Genomic DNA, 23,304 nt, shown 5'->3' with positions numbered 1-23,304 from the left:
ATTTTTCCTGTTGTTGCTATTATTACTTAAAAGTAGCTACCTGTGGAAGAAAGCCCAAAGTGCACAACTCCTATTTTCCAGCAGGTTCTGTGTTGGTTGCCTGGTTGGTTTTGGGTTTTATTGTTTATCTGATTTTAGAGCTAAAAATAGATATGAGGGGCTGGGAATCAGAAACTCTAGCCTTCCTTATGCCACAGGCTTGTTAGTCTCGGCTGAATCACATAAGTGAAATCCTTCGAAAACAGTTTTTAAACTTGAATCCTCAAGCAAAGGACGTTTGTTTGAATAATGTCTCAATACTCCTTCCCCAGGGAAAGCTGAGCAGAGTTTGTACCCATGATGTTGTCTGTGAGGCTCTTGGGACCACCATCAAGGCTAGGAGTCCACACAGGGCCAGAAGGCAGCCTTGGGAGAGGTAAGCTAATGTCCTTACAAACAATTTGATGGGTGAAGGGATGGGTGTTCACATCTTTGAAATGGAGCTTAATGTCCCTACTGACTTAGGGCAGGTTTGCTTGGCTCCTGGAACAGACAAGGGTCTGCACAAGCCTGAGTTTCTGAACTTTGGGGTAAAATGGTAGATCCAAGGGGGGATAAGTGGTAGGTGGTTCTGGAAGTGTGTACCTTCCCTGTACCTCAGCCAGTGGGGAGAGGAAGAGGGCAACACGCGGCCGGGAGTTTAGGATAAAAGGAGGCTGCGCCTTCCGAAACCTCGAGAGAGCAAAGAAACCCTGTGGTTGGGTGCCCTGGTGGACTCTCTCCCTTTATAAAAATAAAGTTGCTGGACTCCCCTGCAATGTCCCCAGGACACAAACCTCTGGAATTTGTGGATTTTCCCAGCGCTTGCAAGGGGCGGGGTCTCCCTCTCTGTCCTCTCCCTCCTTTCTGCTGCCCCAAAGAAGTTTCCTTGCCAGAAAAACACAGTTCCAATGTGTTTTACATCAGCTGGAGAATAAGAGTTCAGTATCTCTTATGTGTGTGCTACAGAAAGGTGAAGGAGGGGGAGTTTGGAGGTGAGCAGAAAAGCAAGAGAGTGTTAATGATGTAGGTGAGTTGCTTATTGTTGAAAGGCTAATCCCTGCATTTCTTCAGTGGAAATTACTCTTTTCCAGAAGGAAAAGCAACCAGTAGCTTGACTTCATTACAAATGCCAAATTACTCATGTTAGCAAAACAATTTTTTGTTCAGTCATTTTTTTCTCTTTAAAAAATCTCAGAACCTGTTACTGTTTCCAGGAACAGCTTGGAAATGAGAATTAAAAAAAAATAGGTAGGAAAAGCAAATAATCCCTGATTTTATTCCCTGTTAAAATGAAGCAGTATGGGTCCTTTTGTGAGCTCTCAATCATGTTTGCAGCTCCATTGGAGACGGAGCAGCAGGCACCGCAAACCATGTGACGCAAGCTCTGCACATGCAGAGGTGCTGAGGTGGTGGGATCAATGCTTTTTTGGCTTAGGGGGATGCCTGTGTCTGTGCTTCTTTTCATTTGACATCATTCATTCTAACAGTGATGACTCTCAGGGCTGAACAGCTGCCAGTGCACCTGTACAGAAAGCCCTGGAAGCAGCTTACATGTTTTTTGTATGGAATTTAGCAAAAATCCAAACATTACAAGGACTCCAAGTGAGCTTTTCATCCACTAAAGATCTGACTGAGTAAATAACTGGGTTTTGTCTCACTTGAAACTGTTATTTCTCCCCATATTAGATGCTCTTCCCAGTGATTCATGTGCCTTAGCAGAAGTCTCTTCTATCTCCAGGCATGAGTGTTAAATTCGTCACTTCCTTTGATATCGACCATTACCAGAAAAATCTTGGACTCTTTCTCTTCAGGGGACACATTTCAGGTGCATTGAGCAGGGGATTTAAGGAATGACATCTTGACTGAGAATAGAGTGGCAAATTGAGTTTTTGGCCAGGGAAAGGGAACACAGGGAAGTGAGGGCCGGGTGCCTGCAAAGCCCCTCAGCACACTGGGACTGGCTGCAGGCAGGTTCCCTGTGCAGCAACAGTAGAGGTGAGGGTAAGAGCAAGGCTCGCAAGACTCTTTCCATGACAACATGGAAATCTTATCTTCTCCTGGACTTTGCTGTGGTATCTCATCCAGGGAATGGTTGGGAACAATGAGAAACACTGAAATCCCAGGGGTATCTGCTTAACTCTGCAATTAGGGGGGGAACGAAAGAGTTTTTCCATGATGTATAGAAATCATGAAAGGCCTGAGGTGCCTGAAAGGGCAACAAGATGTAATTCAGTGATCAGACCCAGCTGTACCTGTGAGGTTGATCCCCCTGAAAGCACTTCTGAGGCTTAGGGTGCATGATCAGCACAGTGAGAAAGGTCTGGGGGCTCCTGTCGTGCCTTAGGACATTTCTGAAGTACTAAAACATTGAAACCCAAATAGGTAGTGGGGGCTGTTGGAGGAGGTGGGCTCAATGGAGCAGAAATCCAGAAATCAGAAGTCAGAGACTTGGTCCTGCTCGTGCTGGGAGCCGAGAGGAGACAAAGACTCTGAGGACAAGTGGACAAAGCCCACAAGGCAGGCAAGGAGGGTTGTGGATGTGACAGACTGGTCAGAGAGCGAGAAAACAAGATTAGTTTTCTCAGAGTGGACTTGAGAGACCTTTTAGGGAATTATAGAGAAATGGTGATAACTTGTTATTATAAACTACCTGCAGGTGGTGTTTTCCTACTCTGTTTTTCTGTTCTTCTCAAGGACTGTTTTGAGAAAAGTGTTTTTGTTAAGTAGCCAATCAAGTGGAATGTTTCGCAGCTATCTATAAAAAGAGAGGAGTTTTTCCGCATTAAGGCACTGTTGTGCAAATCAACCTTCTCGGAGTCTGTGCCGCTTTCTTACTCAATAGCGACAGAGGGTTGCGGCATTTTTCTCCTGTGTGTGTAGATGTAAGAGAGGCAAACCAGCAGCACGCCGGAGCTGTGAAAGGGTGACTATTTCTACATGGTGAAATCTGATTTTGCTCTCTTCCTGCAGTACCTGGAAGGGGATTGTCCTTGGATTGCTGTGCCCGGTGCCGCTCAGACACAAGCGTCCCTTTCCATGGTAAGGACACCCAGGGCTCATCGCAGCCCAGGCACGCCGTTCTTCCCCCGAAAGCGCAGCAGGCGCAGCGCCGCTGCCCAGCAGAGAGCAGCGTTGCTCCACAGCGAGCGCTGCCGGCGCCATCCCGGCCGCTGGAAGCGGCTCCCGCAACGCCGCGCAGGCCTTGGACCCAGGGCCGGCTGCGGGGTAATGGCCACACGGAGGGAACAGCGATTTTCCCCGTGCGGCCCGGGAGGACAAGGAGCTACAAAATCACCGCATTGAGAGTATTTAATGGGGAAAAAAACCAAACTTGAATGAAAAGCTTTTGGTCTGTGGAGGTCAGAGGTTCTTTATTCTAGGGTGCTCCTAAGCATGAGAAAAATTTGAGTTCTTTAGATCAGATGCTTTCCATGAGAAGTTTTAAAATTTCTGGTCCTGCAAGCTGTGAGAGGTGCCAGGGTCAGTGCCATCAGAGGTGAAAGTTGCCTACAAATGGAACTGAGCCCAGCTGGGGTCTGGCCCACACACACTGGCATCATCTTCACCTTGGTCTTTGCCAGCCTTTGGAAGCTTCTGAGACCATGTGGTTTGTCAGGAATGAGTCTGAGCTGGACCTGCTTGAAGCCAGCTGCTGATCCCACAGGCTGTGAGCTGGCAAAATTCCTTTTCCCAAGGGCCCCGTGAGGTATGTTCAGTGTACACTGAATGTTTCCTCAGAGCCCATGATTCCGTCTCCTCCAAGGACTGAACTGTCTGGCAGAGTTTTGGTTTTGCTGTGGAGGGCAAAGCAAGAGCTGGGTGCTGGGGCAGGGCTGGTCCTTTGGAGCAGCCTCCCAGCATCAGAAGGGGTCAGCCCCAAGGCTGTGCGTGTGCTTGGTGCTGGAGGTGCCTCTCCACCCTTAGCTACCTTGCAGTGGCAGTTCATTTCTCATGGACAATCACTTCAAGCTTATTCTTCATTTGGGCTGGGTTTGAAATGGCATCTGGAAGGAAAGAAACCCAATGTCCTTGTCCCTCTGCCCCACAGAGCTTTCCTTGGTGGGCCCAGGAATGTTCCTCCTTCTGACACTTCCCATTACCTCTGACCTTTAGTTTCTTTAAGAAGCTGTGCTATTTCAGTCAGTTTTCCATACATATTTAGTTATGTTAGGAAAAATACTTTTGCCAGCAGGAGGATTCCACAGTCCAACACAGAAAAGGCATTAATGTAATTACTTGGGGTGATATTTTCATAGTAATAAAAAAAGAATTCCAGAGAAGGATTATTTCTACATCAGCACAGACTAAGTGCAGAGTATGTAATTTGTCTCGGTGTATTTTACAGCTGTGGAGGGTAGTGGATGACCAGGTTTACAGAGATTCTCTGGGCCTGTTTCAGTGCAGGGAGAGATGTGTCACAGCTAAGCCTTCCCCAGCACTTCAGAGACATTTCTGGATCATGTGCTGCCAGTCCCAGGCTCTATTCCAGTTTCTCTTTGAGTGATTTGTGCGTAATGAGTACAAGACATCCCAGGGCACTTTCGGCACTTGTCATTACTCACTCACATTATTCCATCTGTCCTCATGTTGTGCAGGGCTTGACTTCAAGGGCTTTTTCAATGCACCAAGAAACCCAGAGGTACAACACAAACAGCCCTGCTAGAGGAAAATGCCATGGCCTTGATTCTCCCGCAGGGCTGAGACAGGGAGAGAAGAACAGGATTTAGCTGTGCTGCCCAGTGGTACATTAGAGGATGTGTAGATACCTTTGATTTTTTGTACCTGTGTAGGATGAATAAAATCAGGCAGATGAATGAACATGCCCTTGTTCTGAAGAAAAGTGGACGAAATGTGGTAACTCATGTCCAAGGCCAAGCCTGAGAGAAAAATAAATTTTCCCATGTGTTGAAATGTGGACCCTGCAGAACTTGTCCCACACCCATGCAGAGCTACTGGGCTGGCTGCGAACACAGTGAGAGCAGAATTGGTCCTGCATTTGCTGTGCACACAAGTGGCTGATTTCTCTGGGGACAGAGCACTGCAGGGAATGCCCAGTGTCCTCTGAGCTTGTGTTTCTGCCATTGTTTGCTGTCTAACCAGATGTAAAAACTGCTTGGATGTTTTCCCAGTCATTGGTAATAGTTGTATCCCATGGAGAACTCTACCGTCTAATGGAGGAAGGGCTTCTGCCATATCTTCAGAGGGAGAACAGGGAAGGAGGATTAAAAAAATCTTTCACTGACATAGGAATGATATGATCCCAAATGACTCTTAGCCTTAAAAGGCACTTCAAGAGTTTTTTTCCTCAGTAGTCATGTGTAAATGTAATTTTTTTTTTCTACAGCAGCCTTGGGGGAAAAAACAAAGACTGTCTGCGCAGTAACTGAGCCTGTACCATGTAAGCTACTGCACTCTTTAAAATCTCATTAGATTTTAGAGATAATAACTCTGGTGCCATGACAGTGATAATTTCTCTGCTGACAGGCTGAACACTCCAGCAGTAGCTCAGCTGTAACTCCTGGAATTAGGAATTCCTGCTGAGATCCAGTGGCCATACCCCAGGCTGTGTCCCTACATCTTCCTGCCATTTGGCTGATGTGGTGTCCTCCTCCTGCCAACGCTCTGACTGTAAGAATGGAGCACTATTACTCCTGAAATAGCTGAGACCTGTTGTACAGCCCAGTAAAGTTGCTGAAGCATTTATTTTGGATTTCAAAAGGTTTGGCTCTAGGCATCGGCAGCATTGCTCTTGCTCAACAGGAAACTGGAAGAAAACTTTGGTAAATCAGCCAAACTAATATTCTGCAGGGTAATCATAGCTGCTCAAAACCAAGATTAGGTGTGAAACAGGAAGTGTGTAAAAGATTACCTACCATTATTTTTAAAAGCTTTATCTGAAATTATCCAAGCTACCTCAGCCATGCTTTAACTTGGTGAAATAGATGTGTCTGTCTTTCTATGTGTATATGGGCTTTACACTAAAATTCAGGAAGCATCAAATTTCAGCTTTCATCTTGTGGCATCTCAGCTTGATGCACAGGCAAGGTAGCTGCCAAGAGCAGAAGTTGCCTTAGGCCTTCCTTTGCTAATTTCAAACTCCTGGAGAGCTGAGCCTGGTGCTCAGGAGGAGATGGAAGTGACCATAAGCTAGCACTGCTTGCCTAAGACACAAAGATCTTTCATAGCAGCAGATCTTGCCCTTGCTCCTGCCAGTCCCTCTGACTTTCCATGCTGCTGTTCCTTTGCTCCTTGCTGTGTTCCTTGCTGCTGTGTGTCACCTGCCTGGCCGCATCCTTGAGCTGATGGATTCTCTTGCTGCCTACTCTTCTGAAAGGTCCAGAGCTGCTGCACCTGCGCCCAGGCTCCGCTTTGATGGCTTCACCAGTTCTGCCTGGCTGTGCTGTTCTCAGAGGTCACTGACACATAGACATCTAAATTAGCTTGAAACTTGTGCTGAATGTCCTTAAAATAAAGCAAAGCCACTAGAAACTGTATGCCATTTCCTGAAAGCAGCTGGTTCTTGTTTCCTTCAGAGAAAGGATGCTGAAGCAGAACTGAGACTTTGCATGGCTATTCATGCATTGGTGTTGTTCCGAAAAATAATGTGAGCACATTAGAGTGGAGCTAACCTGCCAAAATCTTGGTAAAGGGGGATCACCCTGCATTTCAGTCATAACTTGGAATAAAGGTTCTAAAGGTTTCTTGACTGCTGTCTAATGTTGTGCTGTTCTTTCAGTAAAAAAACTGCTCCTACTGTCTTTCATTCATCACATTTATGTGATATTTTGTACAAAGAGTTCTTTAAAAACCTTCAATATGCTAAATGGGAGAGATTGACAGTCAGGAAAGGGTGTGTAACGTAAAACCTGGGGAAATGAATTAATTAGTATGCAAGTGAATGATGTAATTTTGTTGATATTAAATTAATTGATTAAAAGGCCCAGAAGTTTTCTGAATCATTGCAATGTGATTTAGTTTAGGAATTGTTTTTGGAGGGTGGTGACGGAATAATTCTTGTGTTTGTGGAGGTCAGTCATGCTTGTAGCACTTACTGCCTGTTTTCCAAATTGGATTGGCTGTCTCCATGACTTTTGTAAATTAAACTACTGCAGTACTATACAGCCTCAGATCCAGCCCTCATCAAATAAACTAATCCTTTGCAGAAGGCAGCAAAGTTGTGCTGAGTCTGATGTTGCTTCTCTGTCCATAGAGCAAATTGTTTTGGAGGCTGCTGTGCTGCTGGGCCAGAGAAATGTAGGAGAAACATTCCTTCTCCTCTGCACATGTACTAGATCTGGAGTAGTGGATCAGTAGGAGATCTGCCACAGGAGACAGAGCTCTTGGCATTTAACCTTTGAAGGGTAAAGCATTCTGAAATTAATAAAGAAAAATCTGATCATGCTCCCTCTCCTTGTGCTTGCAAGAAATTGAACTCAGGGAAGCAGCTTTAAGAGAGGGGGGAGACGGAGGGAGAGATGGATGAGATATGAAAGACTGGCACCAATGTGGTCTAACTGGATGTAGCTTAAGGGGGAAGTGTCTTTATTAGAAATTACTTCCTTTCTCCAGGACTTGATTAGACATTGGTATGTATTCTGTGTGTAAAAGAGCACTTGCTTGTCAGAACCATTCCAGTTCTTGGGACCAAGATGCTCCATGCAAGCAAGGGCTGGAGAATCTCTCTCTCTGTCCATTAAAATAAGAGTGCACATGAAATAGATGAGCAAACTCTAAAAGGCTGAACAGGACCCTTTTCTGTAGCCCACGGAAGACAATCGAAGTGGTGTCACTGTCTTCTCTGACCTTTGGCTCTTACTACAAGTTCTAAAAGTGCTAAAAGTGTAAACTCCAACTTCTGTGCTAAAGCTGGTGTATTTTTTCATTTATTTACTTGTGGTTCTGTTGTACTGTTTCTGTTGAAAGCAACAGTTAGATTTCTGAAAAAGACCACCTGAGCCATTAGAACGGGTGAACCTTTGCTGGGAATAAATTGCCAGTAGAAACAGTGCTTAAGGCACCCAGGAAATGTGGATTAGAAGGCAGTAATTAATGGGCCTAATTTGGTGTCACAAAGGGAACACCGCAGCTCTTCGTGCTCTGACACAAGCTGAATGTAATTAGTCCCCAGAGGTGTTTGCATTTGGGTTCCAATTACTGTATGGAACCCAGTATGGAAGCCACATGCATGGCTCAGCCATGTGCATTTACCCAAGCAATGCCCAGGGTCTGTGAATCCTCCTGCCTTTCCCTGTCTTTGCAATGCCTGTTGGCACTTCTTCAGTCCTGTTGGCAGGACCTTCTAAACTCCTTGAACATCTCTCCATTCAAGCACTGTGTCAACACCTGTGTTCCCCAAACTGATATGACAGAGTGACTACCACAATCTGGCTTAACTTGAAGGAATCCAGCTGTGCAGTGAAAACAAAGCACCCAGAATCGGGTGCATGGCATGGGTCTGTCCAAGCCACGAGAAATGGACACCTCCTTGGTTCCTCTGCGGACATCAGGTACGTGAGATCTCAGACAAGCACATGTGGCGTTGAAGTTTAGCATTGCAGACAGTCCAGTGGCAGCCAGATTTTTTTGCTGAAGTGTGATGTTTCCAGAGGTGGAGCTGAGGGGAAGGAAGAGAGAGCTGGAATAAAACCAAACCTTAAAACCTTCTCTAAACTTTTGTTTGCAGGCACATAACTCAGCAATTGCCTCTTTCCTCCTTATAGGTTCTCTTTACTTTGAGAGTGGCTGATCTGCTAGTTCTTACTGGTACCTCTCCTTATCCTCTCTTGGTTTTAGAAAGGCATATTTGAGCTATGGGGTACCTCAAAATGAAGGGAAGGAGCACTGATGAGGCACTGTTTCTCATTTGTGTTGTTCAGTGTTCACAGGTTTGGGAATAGGCATAGACCTGAGTGATAGGCCCCAACCTCAGTGGGGGCCAAGATTAGGAAGACTTAAATATTTTTATACTTCCTCGAGATGTGTAGTTGTGTTCAAGGGTCCCCAGGACGAGGGAAGAGATGAGAATCTTGACTCCATATTTCAGAAAGTTGATTTATTATATTATGATATATATGATATTAAAAATGCTATACTAAAACTATACTAAAGAATAAAGAAAATAATTCATCAGAAGGCTAGAAAGGAATAGAATGCAATGAATAACAAAAACCCCTTACTGCTCAGAGCCTTGACACAGCTGGACCAATGATTGGTCATTAAGTAAAAACAATTCATGTGAGACAAAAGATGCACCTGTTGGTAAACCATCTCCAGACCACATTCCACAGCCATCAGATAATTATTGTTTACATTTCTTTTCTGAGGCTTCTCAGGAGAAAAAATCCTGGCAAAGGGATTTTCAGAAAATATCACTGTGACAGAGATGTAGCTCAGTTAATCAGCCACAGTCATATTTGACTCTTTCCCTGTCTGAGTATTAGAAATACCATAGCCACAATAAAATCATACACATTTTCCAGGCAAGTAGGTTTTCAAGCAGTAGCTTTTTAGCTGCACCTAGAGTGTAACTGTAAAACTTCTTTCTTCACCCCATTTTTGGATTCATGTATGTTCCCTTGCTGGCAAGGCTTGAGAGGTAAAATAGCTCACAAAAAAAAAAAAAAAAAAAAAAAAAAAAAAACCACACAAAAAAAAAACCACCAAAAAAACCCCAAAAAAACAAACAAACAAAAAAAACCCCCAAAAAAGAAACCACCCCCCCCAACCCCCCCCCCCAAAAAAAACAGAAACAAAAACTAAACAAAAAAAAAAAAAAAAAAAGCCTGCAGGAGCTCTATTTCAAGGCCCTTAATTCACATCTATGTCTTCCCTTTGTTTTTTGTTTTGAAATGGATCACCTCAAGTTGCCAGACTGGAAGGCTGCCCAAAAGGCTGTTAGCATACATGGAATTTGATCTTTTAACTTTCAGTGCACATAGCTTTGGAGTCTTGTGCATGATGACTGTGTCTTTCTTGAAGCTGGGCATTGGGCAAGCAAATAGGTGTCAGTACATTCAATTTGTTCAACTCTCTGGACTGGTTGTTTTGCAGAGAAACTGCAGGCAGGAGTTACTGTGATATTGGTCATCTGCAAGCACAAATGGAATGAAAGAAAATCTGAGAAGCCCTTTCAAAGGCATCATTGACATAGGAAGTGTTTGTTATTCATATGATTTTAATATACACCTTCAGCATTAAAATAAAACTTACTAGCTTGAAGATTTTTGAAAATACCAACCTGCAGGACCTTCAGTTTAAGAACTGCCTACATTCATTTTTACTTTCCAGTAAGACGTAGCGAAAGCAGTGCCCTGGTTGGAGCAGGAGAAAGGTAGTTTGTGCACGTCAGTGTGCATATATGTTTCTGAGATTGCATATATGTTTCTGAGATTGCATAACTTAAAACCCAAACCAAACATGGGACGCAAGTAGACTCTTTTGAGTAAGGTGGCAACATTGTCACCACTGAAGATACTCATCTGTAGGGTCTGGTCTGAGTTTGACATGGATAAACTTGCTTGTCCTGCAAGGAGCCGCTGGGCCCGTGCATCTGCACCCAGGTGCTGCAGCCAGGCAGAGCCCTGGGCCATCTTCCTCATCCCTCCCTGCCTCCCCCAGGCAGTGCCACCCCACCCCTCCTCAGGCAGATGTGGCAGGGCTTGGATTTGGGCATGCTGTGGCAGATCTCTTATGTGGAATTTAAGAACATTAACCCCCCCCCCCCAAATATCGCCACTTATGTCTGTGGTCCTGTGATCTTGTGAATCTGAGGCCAAAAATTCACCCTTCCTTTTCTGGTGGAGCAGGCACGAGCTGCAGTGGGATTGTTGTTCTCATTCTTTCAGTGCAGTGGGAGTTTGCTTGCTTTGGTATGACACAAGTGCTCTCTGCCCTGCAGTGTGTTATGCCTGGCAGGAGTGCAAATGATGCAACTGAGGCTTGGAGCACCTTCTTTCTTCACTGCAGGGGTGCTGAATTACTTGTAAAAGGATAGTTTTTGTTCATATATTAGTGAGTTTCTGTCAGCTGTAGCCAACCACAACCTGTTTTCGGAGACACTTCCATTTGGAAATACTCAGTCTTCTGGATACACTTTCACATAACATGTGTGTAACCCTGCAAAGAGCTGATAACCCAAGGAGGAACTGACTCCTACTTGCCAGAGGTGTCTTTTGAATGCCATTTGCTGATGTCTGTTTTAATGTAATTTTCCCATTTTTCAAGAATCTTAAATAGAAAAATAATGTGTTCTAGCACTGACAAGCCCAAACTTTGCTATTTATGATCACTGGGATTTGAGAGACAGAACCTGATTCAGCTGGTTTCTCCTCTGAGTTGAGAGAACTCCCTGGCTTCTCATTCTCTCTGTGTTTGCACTGCACATAATCACTTGTTGAAGGTTTTGATCCCACAGCATTTGAGAACAATTCTTATCTTTGAGTTGATTTACATGGGAAGGAAAACTACAGAAGCCATAAATAACCTATCTTTAATCATATTATCTAATTAGTAAGTCTGCTGAATCAAAGTCCTCCGATGTGCTCTGAAGGCTGCATGTAAACATCAGTGTGGTGTAAGGTAGCTCATGGCTGGCCCAACCACTCGAGAAATGAGCAGCAAAGTGACCACTTTGGTGATGGATGAGTCCTGAGATCATTGTTCCTCACCTTCAGTGAAGACATCACATTGCCTCTACCAGCTGCTATTTGTGTTTTACAACCTTCATGGTAAAAAACTTCTTCCCTGTTTCTAATCTAAATCTATCTTCATTTAGTTTAAAACTATTCTGCCTTATTCATGCTAGGACCTGCAAAAAAGTCTGTCCTCATCTTTCTTACTGGCTCTCTTCAAGGACTGAAATGCCACAAAACATTCTCTTCTGTGGGCAGACCAATCCCAAATATCTCAGCCTTTCCTCAATGGAAAGGTGTTTCAGACCTTGGATCATCTTGGTGGCCTTCTTCTGAACAGTTCCAGCTGGTCAATCTCCTTCCCATCCATGATGATGGGAAGGAATACTTCGGTGGCCACTGTCTTAGGTCACTGCATGTTTGAAGAATGCTGCTGGAGCCAATTTTAGAAATGAAGTTTTTAACCATCCTTCTCCACTCCATTCCCCTGTGGTTAATCAGAGGAAACTCAGGCTATCTATCTCTGCCTCTGCCATAGGTCCAGACAAAAGACTTGGAAACTTCCATCCATCTGCATTCGGAAAGAGTAGAAACTGCCATTTTTGAAAGGGGTTAACAAAGTCTCAAGCTGACAGTCCAGCAGAACATTGGAAACCTTTGGCAAATCATTGCAGGATGGCTGAAACACAAGCTGTCCCAGGGAAGCATTTTTACTGCATCTCTTCACGTCAAATAAAACACACCTCTGGCTAGGCTTGTGTTTTGGTATTTTTAATAAGAGAAGATATTCTACCCCTGCTGAGGAAATCAGGATTGTGCATTTTGGAACAGACTGCCAGCAAAAGGACGGGAGATATTAATGGAATCCACTTCAGGACAGAAATGGGGAAAACATCAGAGGGAGAATTCTGGCAAATCTGGGAAAGGGAATGGGAGTCAGTAACTTGGGTGGTAAAAGTGGCAATCTTAGCCTAGTAATTCCCATGGGATTAGATTGGAATGAAAAATTAGACAAACTTGTTCAACTGGGTCTGAGAGATTATTTTTTCCCCCTGATTTGCTCGTTCAGTTCCTGAAATGATTCTTGTCCCCTTACTCAAAAGTGGAGGAGGGAGTGCCAGGAAAGCAAGAGCTGTGCCTTGTGATCTTGACATCCAGAAACCCCTGAAAATTTTACATCAGCCATCTTTTCTTTGTCCTCCTGAGATCTTCTGGGAACTTCAAGTGGGCTAAATTGAACTGGCTTATTCCCAAACCAAAACGGACTCCCTGAACAGATCTTGCATTAATTCTCCTATTTCTCTCCTTTCTGTCTCATTTCCCTCAGTAAATTCCTGAACCGATCTTAAAGATAGACCTCCATTTTGTAATTATTTTCTGAGCTCCCCCAGTTGTGAGCTTTTAAAGCAGAAATGGTCTGGTGTCTGTAGTACAAAGGAGATTAAAGAGCTACTGGATCCAGACATGCTGTGGGTTCTGATTTTGCAAAGCCATTGTAGGAACCTGATAACCACCAGAAGATGGAAGAGCACTGGCTGTGGCCCCATTCCCCCAGGAATTCCTACTGCTACAGCCACTCTGACATAGGCACAGTGCCACTGGGTCCTTGGCTAGTTGAACGAGCTTTGCCATGAACAAAGCCTATAAAATAAGCTGAAAACATTCCTAGTTATGTCAATCCCTTTGCAACAGATTTTAAGTATTTCCCTTTTTTTTTCCTACAGTATTTTAACAGAATTGGAAAGACTGCAAAAGTCCCTTTCAAATGCATTTTTCATGACTGTGTGAAAAAAACCCACAGTTACTGTGGTCTTCATATTTTCATAGTAATGAGGGTACTATTAAAGCCTGCCTGTCCCAAAGGAGCACAGTGATCATCAGGCTCATTATTCAGAGAAAGACAATAGCAATATTAATGCGGCTCAGACATCTGTCAAATTTATCTGTAGTTTCAAGTTTAGGGAAGAAAGGCAGGATTCCGATTTTCTAGCTGTGATTTCCCATTTCTGTCAAAATCTGAGTGTCTGTGAGTGGCTCTAAAGAGATTAATTTCTATTTTCAGCTGTTTATACAACAGTAATAATGAGGAGCCCCGGAAAGTTGATATAGCAGGTCTTTAGAGAACATTCTCCTTTATCTTGCCAGTGAGGACTGCGAAACTGGGAGCAGCTCAAGAAGTTACAGCAGAAATGAGGGAAGTTGATTCCATGGACATTCCATGGACATGCACTAGTATGTAGTAAAAATTCACATGTGTTCAAATTCTAGGGATAGCCCCTCTTCCTTTCCCAAAACCGGGGAGTGTCTCTTGCCATGGTATCAGGGCTGTCACTCTGTCCCCTTGCCAGCACTCAGGTCATTCCAAGGGGACAAGAAAAGCCTGGGACTCACTGCATAGTGTTTGAGGCAACATCAGAGTATTGAGGAGGAAACAAGGCATACTGAGGTGGTTTTTACCTCACTCACTCTCTGAGGTTCTCTTCTCTTCCCCATGTTTATGTAAGGCTCCATCCTGAAGGAAGGGAGGATAAAGTCATCTCCAGGGCCGGGAGAGGCTGCTGCAATGCACATTAGCACTGGCCAGAGTAGTCCAGGGCACTTGGAGCCAAGGGGATGCTCCTGTGATCCCCCAGCAGTTTTCTCACAGTCTCCTGGTGCCCAGGCTGCCTGTGCAGTGAAGGGATGTAGGAATCCCAGCCCACTTGAGAATTTAGGGGAGATGGGCTGTAAATGGGTTGTGTGCATGGAGCAGGTCCCATGCTTTGCAGGGAAGATTTGTGGCTGCCCTTTGTTTGCTCTTTCCTGCTGGGTGTAGGGAGCAGCAGGGGCCAGGCATCCCTTAGGAGAGGAAAAGTTACCATGACTGGGTTCTGGGCAGCACTCCTGGTGTGAGCTGTGCCCTGCTTTACCCAGTACACACTGAGCTGAAGCTGCAATCCCTGTGGGCTTTGGAAAGCTCTCTCTTCTGCTTTAAGCTCCAGAGGTTTAGAAAAGACAGTGTCTTGAACAGTCAAGGGATCAGGGGAGATAAGAAAGCAATGGGCAGCTTCTCATTGTACAAAAGATGCTTCCCTCTCCAACTCTTCTTCAGTGTTCTCTTCTTCAGCCCTACTCCTACTTTGGTTGATCTAGCAAAGCCTATGGAGCGCAGTAAATAAATCCAGGCAACAAAAGCCTTTTGAATATGTATATAAGGAATTCTGTAAAAAATTGTCAAATAATTGTCAAAACTAATTAAAAACAACATAAATACAACCTAATATTTATAGAAGCTGGAGTACTGCAATATTTACAATCAGATACAGGATCATCAATGAAAAATAAATTAATTATCTTTCTTAGGTTTTAAGTGCTTTAGTACACTGAGGTCATCTGCTCTTCTTCAGTATGATTTCCTGAGGAGGGACACCATTTTTACACATTTCTCAGCTCTAGAAACAATTTAAATGTAATCCTCCTGACAAGCCAAAAGCCATAAAGATTACTCCTGGCTTGCTGAGTTGTTGACAGCAATCAATAGACTTGCTTCGACTTGGCAGTCAACACAATTACATTACATTTACCTTCTTTTTAGCACATGCCCAGCTCCACTTCTACCCTGCTAATGACATTGAAAGTTGCAGGTTTACTATATTTTTCTTAATAGAAATTATTTCTCAAAACACTCATTTCACAACCAGAACAAGTGAATCCACCCCTGCTATTGATCCTAAGATTTAATTACAAACCCAGTTAAATAAAAATCCAATAATTTTGCAGCACCAAGTGATCACCTTAGAGCAGTGTTTACATGATTTTCTTGGAATTAAATCTAAAATGTTTCTGAAAATTTTGCCATAAAAGAGGAGTTGTGCCCTGAATACACATTTCATAAAGCAGGATCTGGCTTTGCATAACTTTCCTCAATAGCTTTAATGTATCTTGAAATACGAACTAGATAAGCCTACGTCCAGGTAGAGGCATTTTCAGGAAAATTCAAACCAGGACAGCAGTATTTCAGCTATATTTTGAAATATTTAACTATTTTGCTGTTGTAGTAACAATGTTTGAACCAAGATGATCCAAAGGTATAAATAAGGTAAAGTTTGTAGGAAGAGACATTAGACTACTGCCTCTCTCTGTGGACCTTGCTCTGTTGAAAGACTTTAAATTCTGTTTCCATACAAGCACGTCAGGCATAACCCATACCCAAAAAGAAGTCTGTACTACTATCAGGTGACATAGCCAGAAGACTGCAGTAATATCCCTCTGTCCTAAATCATATTGTCTTCCACACTTTCTTAAAAAGGATCATCTGAAACTGGCTTTTTTCTGCTGTAAGTCTGCACCAAAAGGTTAAGGAAGTTGCATTTAAGTACCTAGAATCCTAAGGAAAAGTGAAAGTAGCTATTTTTGGTGTCAGGCACACAAATGGGACTTCATGTCAAGCAAAACATGCTTTGTTTCCTCCATCCATATTATTTCATTTTAGCAGAAATCAGCCTTTTTATTTCCCAGTCGTATGACATCCAAGTTACTGCTGGTTGGCATCTACATGTCACATACCTGTGTGGTGCAATGCAAGAGCATTTTTTAAGATTGCCATGATTAATCTCAAGGAGTTGCTTGTGTACGGGAGTCATCAGCCAAGCATGCCAGAGAAACTGGACACATAGAGTTCTGATGCAAGGGGAATTTCTTGCTAACTGCATGATCAGGGCAGATACAAGGGATTTCATCATTAGGTCACTTGACAATCTGAGGATCAAAAGGGAAGACAGAGTTTTCCAAAGACCTCTTTTTGTTCTCCTTTGTCCACAACATACAAAAATAACCAGGGAGCACAGTTCTTAGGGACTTGCAAGGAGGTTTATGTCCTTGTGCCACTAAGGGGCAGATCCACACAGAAAATCCTTTTGTGAAGCTTGTTACCAGTGAGTTTTGATATGTCTCCCTCCATCTGTGTCCTTCAGAGATCCTTGGACACTTAAAAACTGAACTGGATCATGAGCTGTTTGGTGTCATCTATCTTGCTAATCGCTGTGATGAGGTGTCCCCATCCTCGCTCCCTGCTCCACAGCTGCTTGTGTTCTATGTGACCTTTTTGGATGTGTCTCACAACCCTCCAGGCTGATTCCCACGGGGCTTCAGAGTAAACCCAGAGGAATGGGCACAGTGATTTATAGAGTGCTGCGGTGATTCCAGGACTATTGGCAAGTGATTAAGCAAGTCTGTTTCAGAGAGCAAACAGAGGCAGGGAGGGGGAATAGGTTTATGACCCTTGGGCAATGTGTCATGACCTGTGCTTCAAGAGCTTCTGGCTTAAAATATTGCTGGAATGTCCAAGGTCTTAGTAGGTATGTTAGAAGAGATAGAATATAGTTACATGTTGGCAGCGATGATGCAAGCAAACATCATCTCCCACTGGAAAACACACTGAAAAGAGATAATACAACACCTACATGCACTGTAACTGCTTTTGCTTCTTGAATCTGTCTTCAAAAATTCTGTTGCCCTGAGTGAACTTTGGAACAGGTGGTTTGATAAGTAGACGAATCCCCAGAGGTCAAGGAGAAAGAAAAGGGAATATTAGGACACATGACATTCTGCAAAGTTTGAATACTGGGGGGAAAAAAAATTCTGCTGTGATTGTACTGATAGCAAACTAGAGATGAGGGTTTTTTAGAATGGCAATTACTTAGTTGTATGTATCATCCTGAATTTTGGTATTGTCTGTGTCTAGCTTTGAACTCTACAGCCCAAGGGAATTTCCAATTGCAGGGACCCAATGGTTTCAGTGAAAATATGTCCACCTACTGCTGAAAGTGGAGAGTGGAGCGGAGTAGATCTTTGTTGAACTGATGTGGAGGAGTGGAATCTGCATGGAACCTTTGTGGGATGAATATATATCCAAGCAGCAATTAGCCTAAGCGCATGAAGAGACTCTTGTGAGGTTGAGGTTTGGCACTAAAGACTATGATGGATCAATTTCTTATTTTACCTTCTACATTCCTGTGCATTTCAAACGGGGAATCCAAGGGGAAAAAATATCAGAGACCCACAGATAACCACAATTTCTCTGTGCTGGCTAAAGAAAACTTTGGTTCTTACAATCAAATGCAGTGGCCTTTCCTTTGAACTTCCAGAGTCAGTATTATACTGACATTGATACCAATTTGTGGTTTTGGTTTTATATTTTTGTATTATCATCAGAGCAATTTGCTAGAAATAGGACAAAAGCTCTTTGAACTGTGAAAGACAATTATCTTCCCTCTCTTTACGTCTTGACAGACTAACATTCATATCCAATTACGTAGTGTTAAAGTTCTTCTGTAATTAGTTTGTAATTTACTTTGGGTTTCTAATGCCTTTGTTTTAAATTATTTTCTGTCTCACAGAATTTCCAAATCTGCCGTAGTTCTCTAGGCATAGCTAATAAGCAAGTTTCAAAGAAACATGAGAAATTCTGTTGAAATACACAGAAGTATACCCTGAATAGTAATTGAATTAATGCCAACCAGACAGATTTTTTTTTGCAATGGATCTTCTTTACATAGCTTAGAGAGGATGTCTCCAGCAGTTTTTATCATGTTTTATATTTCGTATGACACCTCATTTTTTGGCCTCTTGCCAACTTAATGGAAGTTGAATTTTTCCATATATAAATATATAGAAATTGAACTGAGGTAAAAATGTACAAATTAACATTTATTCATGTTTCCCCAGCCATGAAGAAAAGCTCTGGTTACTGTCTGTGCACAGAGATGCATTTAGAGCAATTCTTTCTTGAAACGGAGCATCTGCAGTGAGAGTATGACGTAATTTGAAGCTCACCTAGATTAAGGAATGATTCCATCACTAACACAGAGTTTAAACCAGCAATCTCCACACCTTCTACTTTCCATTTCCCTCCTACTCTTATGCTGGAGTTTCTCTTTGTGAAATCACCATTGCTGGTGTCTCCAGAGCAGCGTTGATTGCCTTTCTGCTGGGTCAGCTTAACTCCAGCACTGGTTAACTAGGCAGAACATTGAGCTAAACAGGAACTCAAGTGACAGGATCAATATAGTTCCTTTGAATTTTGAACTTTAAAATATTCACTTTACAGTATTAATTCATCAGAAAAATCACATCTCTGTAAGCCCAAGATCCTAGTGATTAGTCCTAATGAGATATGCTTCTGATTATTCATTTTAGGTTTCTGGACCTAGCCACATTTAGCTGTATTTTATTAGAAGTGCCATTACTCAGGGAATCAGAAAACACATTTTCATGATGCATTTGATACGCATGGTGAGCAAGAGAAATCTGTCTCATTCCCTGTACATTTTCAGAAGATGACAGTTTTGGATCACTGTGTGCAGTGGGCCAAACTTGTTATATTAAACATGCAGGAAAACAACATTAAGATGTATTTTTCAGCTACATGACAGCAAGAAGTACCTTCAAAGAACCCTTCCTGGAGTTTCTGGTTTTATCAGGGTATTTGGTCTCTCTGGTTCAGTGCCTAGTGAAAATAGTCCAGCTTTAATAAAGCACAGATGGTGACATATTCATTCACCTTCATCATTGCATGGATGCATTTCATACTGAATTTCACCTAAGGAATTTTAGACTTTCCAGATGAAAATCAAAAACACTTCTTGCTTCCCATTGGGATCATTGCTGTATTTTCAGATCAAAGATACTCCATCAACATAATGACTTGAGATGGAAAGTTGTGATTTTTTTAATGTACTAATGGAAAGATTAATGTGGCTTAAGCATGGTAAGTTTAGCACCTTTGTTCCTTAACCTTATTTAGTGCTTATGCCACTAGACCATATTTTTGCAATTCCTTCCTTAAATCCTTCTTTGTCCTTAGCTATCAGCAAGGGTAGTCATCTATAATAAGGTTAGGATTCAGTTTCAATATAATTAAATATATTTTATGGCTGAATGCATTCCAAGCATTCCTTGGAAATGCTTCCTTTTTCATGTTGAGAAAGCCCAGTACGTTTAAATTTCAAACAGTACAATTAGTGTGCAATGCAGTACTTTCTTTCTAATGATACATCAGATCTGGAAACTCCTCAGCCAGTTCAAGACAGGCAAAGGGGCAAGTGTTCAAAGTAGCAAGCTGGAGGTACACGCTCAAAATCCATGTAATGGTTAGCAGATTTTTATGCTTGAGTCTGAAGATTTATCCCTTTCATACCGAGCATGCTCCACAGACCATAAAAGATTGTTAGCACTGATTAAAAATAAATCCCTTTCCAAAAGCTTACCTACCTTTAGAAGGAAGAATGTTTTAGTGTGGTTATTTTAATGAATAACTCTGTGAGGAATAGCTGGAAAGATAAAGTGAAATTATCCACTTCTGGAATCATGAGAGATTTGGATGTTTTACTCTCTGTTCTGTTAATCCCTTGCAATCCCTACATACTGAATTAGAGGGGATCCCCATGAGAGAGTGGAACAAAGGAATAAATACATTAATGACTTAAGTGTGTGAATGTGGGAGTTCAGCCAAAAGAATAAAGCAGATAGTGAGAACTTCTTTTTACAAAAGCAAATTTTAAAAAAAGTTGTGTGTGTGTGTGTGGTGTGGGTGGGTGGGTAGATGGGTGTGAAAGAAGGAACACTGGTGGAAAGAGTTCCTGTTCTGTTTTACCTGTAGATAGAGTGGTTTTGAAGGAGGCCACAGCTGTAGCACTGATGCTATCACTACCATTTATCACTGGACCATATGACAGCTTTGCTTATTTTCGTTATTTATTGCTGTTTTTACAAAATTAGCAGGCTCTACTTACCATGTCTTGGCTCTTTACAAAATATGTTATGTTCTGTGCAGTGTTAGGTTTGTAATGCAAGAGACCACAGAGCCACCAATGTTCAGGAAACTTTACCATATGAACATGGAAATTTTCTTTCCATCATGCACATTTATCACAAAGACCACAAAGGATCCAGAGAGTCTTAAACAGACGAAAATTCTTTTTAAAAAAGCAGTTCTCTTCTTCTTTCACAATTTTGCTGATTAGGAGAAAAGATTAGTTGTTCCACAACTAACTGAGAGTTGACTTTACTAAATTAAATTGATCATGTATAATTAAGTAGAGTCTTCATAGGGCACAATGTTACATGGGCTTCTCTATATATAACAAGACAGGTAGACCCTAGTGCTAAATGCAAGACTCAAGTTTACCTTCACTGTACCAATGCTTGACCAATGCAATATCCTAAAAATAAACAGACAGATATTGTCATTTTCAGACATTGGTTTCTCTCTTGTGCTTCCTTTAATTTTTCTTTTGTAGGCTGAAATACAAAGTAAAACAAAACAAAGGTCTTAGCCTTCAAACCGTTGACATAGAAGGTTCTGACACAATTTCCTGTTAATGGAGTTCTCTGGGATCAGTCTGTAAGTGTGGTATTTTGTTTTTTCTACTTATAAATTTTTTCTTCATGTCAGTGAGGTCTTACCACTGATATGGCATTGCTTCAGCAGAACTACAAAAGCATTTGGACAGCGTACTTTCAATATAATATAGCATTGACTTCAAGTATATTCAAGTAGAAATAGTAATGACAAATAGTGAAGGCTATTATCCAGGCTATTAAATTTAAATAAATTAAAGGAGTAATAAAACACCCATCAGATCACATGATCTTAGAAGATAGAGTTGTGAGTTCACTTGTGGGGGTCTCTTTACTCATCTCTCCACCTGTGCCATGACCATGCTCTTCTCAAAAACCTGTGCAAAAAAATTCCCCACTTTTTCTGGCAGGCAGTTCAATGCTTTGCTACCTTTCTATGAGACATGCCAAGAGTCTGATCTGATTTTGTTGCTGCAGTTTAAGCCTGCTGCAATTTGCTTTAGTATTGTTGGAAATGGAGAATGGGCTTATCTTTCCTGTCATACCATAGTCTTTCACATTGTTGAAGGCTGTTAACATGCAGTGTTCTATTCTGCCATTCCCTTCCCACAGTTTTTTTTTATGAATTATATTTGGACTAATGACTTTTATGGCCTTCCTGTGGACTCCAAAATTTATCTGCATCTTCAAGTGTAGTGCCTAAAACTGGACATAGGAACCCTGCTCAGGCTTCCCAGTGCCAAGCAGAGTAGACGATTTCTATCCTGCACCTTGAATCAGAACATTCAGCTTTCTGGTGTTGCTTGTAAATTATTTCTTTCATTATTTTTTCAACTGAACAAAACAAAATCTGTGTCAATTTGTTTTATCCTGAAAGAGTAGGAAACTTCTAATGAACTGTTAGGGGTTCACATGCAAGAAAATTTAATAGCCATTCTCTGTTCCCAATAAAGTCATTAGAAAATTAACTATTGTCTATGATGTGAACAAGGTTTGGCCCTGAGTACACATCAGCGCTTGATAAAATAAATTAGTTCCAAACTCTGTAATTAATTGAAGTGCAAAGCAGTTTGCAGGCTCATGTCTAACCTTTTGTCTTATTTCCGAAGAAGAATCTGAAGTGGGATGTGACTATGTAGCTCGCAAAAGCATGCAGGGCTTGGAATAAATGCCTTCCTTTTAGGAAAATTAGAATAGGTCTGTTTGAGAGCCAGTCTTCTCTGCTTTGCAAGGAAAATCCTAGCCTTGGATCTATAGGCTGTCCCTTGCAAAGAAGCTTAAATTTCCCTAACTGTATAGTCCTTTACTTTGATCATGTTCCATGTGTACAAGAAAATCCAACCAATCTGTCATTTTTGACTTAAACCTTGAGTGTTATAAATAAATGCTGTGCAACCGCTGGCTAAAAGACAAATCAGAACATTAGGACGATAAGGAGAAAGCAAAGCATCAGTCCAGCTACAACAAAGCTATTATCATTCAGTCCACTGTAATTTAAAACAGCTGTCAGCCAGTCCTGGCTTGTGGTATAACAGGCCAAATTCTTGGACACTGAGTTATTCTTAGAAATATGCACACAGGCATTGGCAACTCATGCCGCAAATTCCCTGTTGCCAGTACCCTGTCAGTTATATGTGCCAACAGATATAAAAGCTGTTGTTCTAACTCATGAAAAATAACTTGAAGTTTTTAATTTTGAATTACTCAATGATTTTGGGGACATGGGCGCCAATGAATTTTAAACTAAACTTCACACAAATGAGAAATAATTTAGTAAATGTTGTCTAGTTCACCCCAAAAGGTAAAGAACATTCTGTTCGCTCCTTGTAATGAGTAGTATGGGACCCAGCCTGGCAACATCAAGTGAGGGATGGGAAAAAAGAGAATAGGACAAAGCTGCATGCCCCAAGAATGAAAAGGGGGGAAAAAATCAGTGCAAAATAAGTACGTATTATCATGCTTTTCATAAGTCATAATACATGTTATTTTAAGTCTGATCTGTTGAAATGTACGCTCTCACCTGTTTTACCTACCCTCTCTTTCAAAGATCCATGCAGCTACAGGCATTTCCTGTGTAATATCACTTAGAAAGTGAAAACATAAGTGGAATTTTCAATAAAAATGGTGTTTGATATGAAGCTCAGTTATTTCCAGATTAGACCATGCTGTTAGCCTCAAGAGCAGAACCATTGCTCTACTGAAAATTTGTATTGGGCGTTGGAATTTGTGATATACACTATTCTGTTCATGGCAATGTGTGATTCACATCTTTGTCTCTTCTCTTTACTTTTCCCCTTCTCTTCTGTCCCTTAAT

At 42.0% G+C, this 23,304-nt stretch overlaps 1 protein-coding gene across 17 annotated transcripts in view; it reads left to right on the top strand.

Annotated features, from left to right (window-relative positions):
• The window catches only part of C1AH12orf75 (chromosome 1A C12orf75 homolog), a 68,286-nt gene that overhangs the window by 30,504 nt on the left and 14,478 nt on the right, over nucleotides 1-23,304 (top strand). For 8 of the 17 annotated variants that reach the window (XR_005258971.1, XR_005258974.1, XR_005258973.1 and 5 more), the window contains 2 exons: nucleotides 312-415; nucleotides 2,992-6,962. Coding sequence is in view for 9 of the 17 variants with exons in the window: in XM_038154132.1 (XP_038010060.1) it covers nucleotides 312-340 (29 nt within the window). In the remaining 8 variants the exon portion in view is untranslated. Of the gene's footprint in view, nucleotides 1-311; nucleotides 416-1,707; nucleotides 1,847-2,991; nucleotides 6,963-23,304 lie in introns of those variants that run through there. The other 9 variants (XR_005258975.1, XM_038154139.1, XM_038154137.1 and 6 more) reach the window with 6 other exon arrangements.

The sequence above is a fragment of the Motacilla alba genome, chromosome 1A (genome assembly GCF_015832195.1).
Source record: "Motacilla alba alba isolate MOTALB_02 chromosome 1A, Motacilla_alba_V1.0_pri, whole genome shotgun sequence".
In the NCBI taxonomy this organism is placed as follows: Eukaryota; Metazoa; Chordata; class Aves; order Passeriformes; family Motacillidae; genus Motacilla; species Motacilla alba.
Note: the sequence above shows the minus strand (reverse complement) of the source record. Positions and strands in the feature narration are given on the sequence as shown.